Source organism: Colobus angolensis, unplaced genomic scaffold (genome assembly GCF_000951035.1).
Source record: "Colobus angolensis palliatus isolate OR3802 unplaced genomic scaffold, Cang.pa_1.0 Scaffold50, whole genome shotgun sequence".
Taxonomy (NCBI): Eukaryota; Metazoa; Chordata; class Mammalia; order Primates; family Cercopithecidae; genus Colobus; species Colobus angolensis.
This window is the reverse complement of record NW_012118488.1, coordinates 1,531,655-1,536,848: the sequence shown is the minus strand read 5'-3', so window position 1 is coordinate 1,536,848 and position 5,194 is coordinate 1,531,655. Positions and strand designations below refer to the sequence as shown.

The window sequence follows — 5,194 nt, the reverse complement described above, 5'->3', positions numbered from 1 at the left end:
TGAGCTACCACGCCTGGCCCCTGATTCCCTTTTACACCCAAATATGCTTCCATGCCAGGCACAGTGGCTCATGGCTGCAATCCCAGCACTTTGGGATGCTGAGGCAGGAGAATTTCTGGAGTCCAGGAGTTCAAGACCAGCCTAAGCAACAGTGAAATCCCATCTCTACAAAAAAAAAAAAACAAAACGAAACACATAGCTGGGTATGGTGCATGCCTGTAGTCCCAAATACTCAGGAGGCTGAGGCGGGAGGATAGCTTGAACCCAGGAGTTTGAGGCTGCAGTGAGCTATGACTGCACCACTGCACTCCAGCCTGGGCAACACAGCGAGACTTTGTATCTGTAAAAGAAAAAAATGTTTCTAGAGCAGTCTTCCCTATCCCTGTACATGGCAACTTCATTCTTCCAGTTCTGCAGGCCAGAATTTGATGACACTTCTCTTTCTTTCCACCACACAGTCCATCCTTCACCAAGAGTTTCAGTTCCACCTTCAAAATATACAGAGACTTTACCACCTTTAAGTTCTAGTTGCAACCAGCATCTCAAATGGATTGCTAAAATAGCCTTCTGAATGGTCTCCCTGCCTCCTCTCGTCTTCTTTTAGTCTGTTCTTCAGAAAGCCGAGTAAATCAAATCAAGTTCCCCTGCCCAAAACTCTCTAATTAGCGTGTCATATCACTCAATGTGAAAGTCAAAAAACTTCTCACTGTAGCAAACAGGTTCTATAGGATCAGAAAGGTCTCCCATTGCCCTCTCCTACTCAATCCTGTCCTGAACTCGGCAGCTTTCTTGTTATTCCTCGAACACCCTAAGCATGCTCCCATCTCAGGTATTTCGTACTTGCTGTTTCCTCTGTCTGAACCACTTTTCTTCTAGGTATCCTCATAACTCTCTCCTTCATGTCTCAGTTTATGCTCAATATTACCTTATTAGAGACAGTTTCCCCAAACACTCTTTAAAAAATAGTGGCCCAGCACTCCTTATTATCTGACACCTTTATTTTTCTTAATGATACTTCCTGCCACCTAGACCATTATATGTTTAATTATTTGCTATGTCTCCTATTAGAATGTAAGCCATATAAGGCAATATTTGGGTTGCTGCTGTATCACCAGCTCTTAGAATAGTATATGGCATTTACTAGCTACATAAATATTTGTTGAATCAATGAAGAAAAGACATAGAAGCTGGGACCAGGTATAGTGGCTCACACCTGTAATACAGCACTTTGGGCAGCCAAGACAAGCAGATCGCTTGAGGTCCGGAGTTCAAGACCAGCCTGGCCAATAATGAAACCTCGTCTCTACTAAAAATACAAAAATTAGCCAAGCATGGTGGTATGCTACTCGGGAGGCTGAGGCAGGAGAATTGCTTGAACCCGGGAGGCAGAAGTTGCAGTGAGCCAAGATGGCGCCATTGCATTCCAGCCTGGGTGACAACAGCGAAACTCTATCTCCAAAAAAAAAAAAAAAAAGACAAGACAGAGCTCTAGGTATTGCTACTATTTTTATTACAAAAGACTTCCAGATCAAGACTGATCAGGAGGAAACACCACCTTTTGTTATCAGCAGATGATAAAAAATAATGATATGTAAAACCTTTAAATAATCATTCCCAATATTTCAGTGAGAGCAAAAAGAGTAAATATATGCTTACAGAAATAATCAGAGCAGAGAACACATGTAGAAAGCAAATAATTTCCTTAATTGAAAAAGCTGACCCCTATGTCTCTCAGCACCTTTACAAGTTATACATAAAGGTGCCTGGTATTTACGGTAATAATAAATAAAACTTGGGAGGTGGAGGCAGGCAGATCACCTGAGATCGGGGGTTTGAGACCAGCCTAACCAACATGGTGAAACCTCATCTCTACTAAAAATACAAAAGTAGCTGAGCGTGGTGGTGCATGCCTGTAATCCCAGCTACTTAGGAGACTGAGGCAGGAGAATCACTTGAACCCGGGAAGCGGATGTTGTGGTGAGTCGAGATCGCGTCATTGCATTATAGCCTAGGCAACAAGAGCGAAACTCTGTCTCAAAAAAAATAATATAAATAAATAAATAAAACAAAACAACCTAAAATTCCCTTTAGCTTTTCTTAACTAAAAATAGGCCTTTGGAATTCTGCAAAAGACTTTTATTTCCACCATGTGCACAAATTATATTTAGCAATGAACACACATAACCACTACTGTTTCTATGTTGGTAACCCATGTAACTTCACCAGCAGACTTAAAAGACTCAAGTCTTAATTTCTGGCTTGCTGAATATATAGTAACATCCAGTAGATATAAAGATGATATTAATTATATTGTTAACCACATAAAAAAGTACCGACTTCTACCTAATTCTTTCTCCATTTAGTATATGCATTACCTTCTCCAGGTTTGGGGTCCCAGCCCAGTCTCTCCCCTATAGGTGAAAAGACATCTTTCACAAACTCCTGGATTTCCTCATAGAAGTCTGTGTGGGACAAGAGAGTTGAGAGAATCCCCAGGTTACAGCTCAGGTCGCTCCATACAGTATAATTGGGCTCATTCACAAAAGCCTCCATGACTTTTAGAACCTCTACAGTGCTAATGATTCCAGCTCGAGCCTGGGATAGGAAAAAACATAAATTAACCTAGTCTTCAAACAAAACCAAAAAATATAAGCATGCATTTTTGGCATTAACTACTGCTAGCAATTTCTTTGGTTTAAGGAAATGGGACTGTATAAGCTCAGAACACTGTTAGAATAAAAATCCTATTCAGACAACATTCCTTCTTTACTGCTTTGTTATTTTTTTCTTTTTACAGAAAAATTAGAATGAATCATTTGCTATTTATACAAGAACTACTTTAAAAAATTAAACTAAAAGTCCCATCAATTTGAGAACAACAAACCAGTTAACTTCTATTTCTACTCAGTTTCTGGGGACTTGGTTTTGTTACTGTTTTGAAATTTTTCATACCTTCAGAAAAACTGCAAAAATAGTTTGAGCTTTCGTTTTTGACAGACATTCTTTCAAAGCTAGACCTGCAAACTGTGTCAACTTAAGCCTCTCCTTTACTCATTTCTAAAAGAACATAAACTAGAAGGCACTACAAATTCAAAGTCCTTTCAGAACTAATAGAGTTAGGAAAAAGAACTTTTGTTACAGCAGCCAGCTGCACAAACAGCTCACTCTCCAGGGACAGGTCTCTCTCAGCAATTAGATCAGCAGATGTGAGGTTTTGTGCATCAATGCTAATCTGTGTTTACACAAAGGCGGAATCCAAAACCAATGACTGCAGAGGGGAGGGAAAATTTCCAGTCCAATTTAAAGGAATACTAGGAGGAATATGACAATTTTATCATAAAGATATCTGGAAATTACCTAACCTATGCTGAAGTCATAAAGAAAATAATACTAATTGCTGCTTTAAATCCTTTCTGGAAGAAAGCCAAATATAAATATAATTCTAAAACTAATGGGATATAATTTGAAATAAGATACAATGTTTAAAAATTCTAGCTTTCCCAGCAAAGTACAACCACTATTTAGAAAAACATAAAATCACTCTGACTTCATTATTTTAAAAACCTATCAGTAGGGTCATTTCTTCAAGGCTCATATTTATTTCTACTGAAAAGCAAGGAATTTTTGCCTTACAAAGGATAGTTTAATTAAGAGTTTCAGAAAGCTGGCTCAGGAGTAGTGAAATGGGATTTAAATTATATAGCCTCAATCTTGTCATATTAAAAATCAGTCATTTGCTCTAGTCCCAAAGGTGTTTTTAACCTTCATGAAGACCCATATTCTTCTAATTATGTTTCAGACACTCCAGGAAAAACAAAATCTTTTAATCAGCAAAATCCATCATATTACTTAAGTCACAGATGCTTACCAAGGAGAAGAGGTCATTCTGTAATCCAAGTCGATCCACAGGGGGCAGAGAAAGGTCACGAATGCCTGGTAATAAACTTTCCAGCATGGCAGAGCTGTACTGGGTCCGATAAAACCCAACTGTTCCTAAGTTTAACTGCAAAGATATCCAGTAAGTACTATTAAACAGCTCCATTAATTTTTTAAATCAACCTTTTGTATGTTTACAAGGAGTTCTGGTTTTAGATATATCTGGATGAAAAACAATTAAGACCACCTATGCCAACTAATGAATTAAAACAAGACAACACATCAAGATAGAATGAATACGCAGACAAAAAATTTCAAAACTTGAAATTCTGGGGGCCAAAGTGAGAGACAGTAGAAAGAACATGGAAGGGACAAAATAATGTGGGTAAGTTTCTATTTCTAACCTCAATTTTAGGTTTACAGAAAATACTTAATATATGTGAAAACACTTGGACAGTGGAATCTCTAAGAAAGCTTAGCCCTTTACAAACACTGATCTTATAAGCACAGAGACTGATCCCAGAATAACAATTTTCAGATCCCAATTTTAAAGAATTACATGGACCTAAAAGGCAATTTCATAAGATTTTTGGCATGAGGTAATTACTGACTGCATTATTCTCTTTTATTGTTATTATTTTTTGTCTTGCTCTGTCACCCCGGCTGGAGGGGAGTGGCGTCATCTCAGCTTACTGAAACTTTCACCTCCCAGGTTCGAGTGATTTTCCTGCCTCAGCCTCCCAAGCAGCTGGAATTACAGGTACCCGCCACCCACCACATCCAGCTAATTTTGTATTTTTAGGAGAGACAGGGTTTCACCAATGTTGGCCAGGCTGGTCTTGAACTCCTGACCTCAGGTGATTCGTCACGCCTCAGCCTCCCTGGGATTACAGGCATGAGCCACTGCGCCTGGCAACTGCATTATTTTCTATAGGCTATTTACCAATAGCCAAAAAATATTTTTGAGAACATTTACATTCAAAATAGTTTAATGGTAAAACAATAAGATATAAATATTTTACTATTTATATGTAAATATTTTAAAAACCACGCCTACAATTTTAATGCAACCACCACTTTATCGATTCCCTTTAACTTAATCAAAATTGTAGTGTATATAACTTTTTTCTCATTTATAAGAAATTTTTCATATTGCTACAACATAATCTTCCAGATTATAATTTCAAATGGTAATATTCCAGTGAGTGTATTTTAAATACACATTTAGGCCAGGCGCGGTGGCTCAAGCCTGTAATCCCAGCACTTTGGGAGGCCGAGACGGGTGGATCACGAGGTCAGGAGAGCGAGACCATCCTGG

At 38.4% G+C, this 5,194-nt stretch overlaps 1 protein-coding gene across 1 annotated transcript in view; it reads right to left on the bottom strand.

Moving 5' to 3' along the window:
• NPEPPS (aminopeptidase puromycin sensitive) overlaps positions 1-5,194 on the bottom strand; it is a 117,491-nt gene that overhangs the window by 16,020 nt on the left and 96,277 nt on the right. The window contains 2 exon segments of the mRNA XM_011959842.1: positions 2,376-2,595; positions 3,869-4,003. Coding sequence (XP_011815232.1) covers positions 2,376-2,595; positions 3,869-4,003 — 355 coding nt within the window.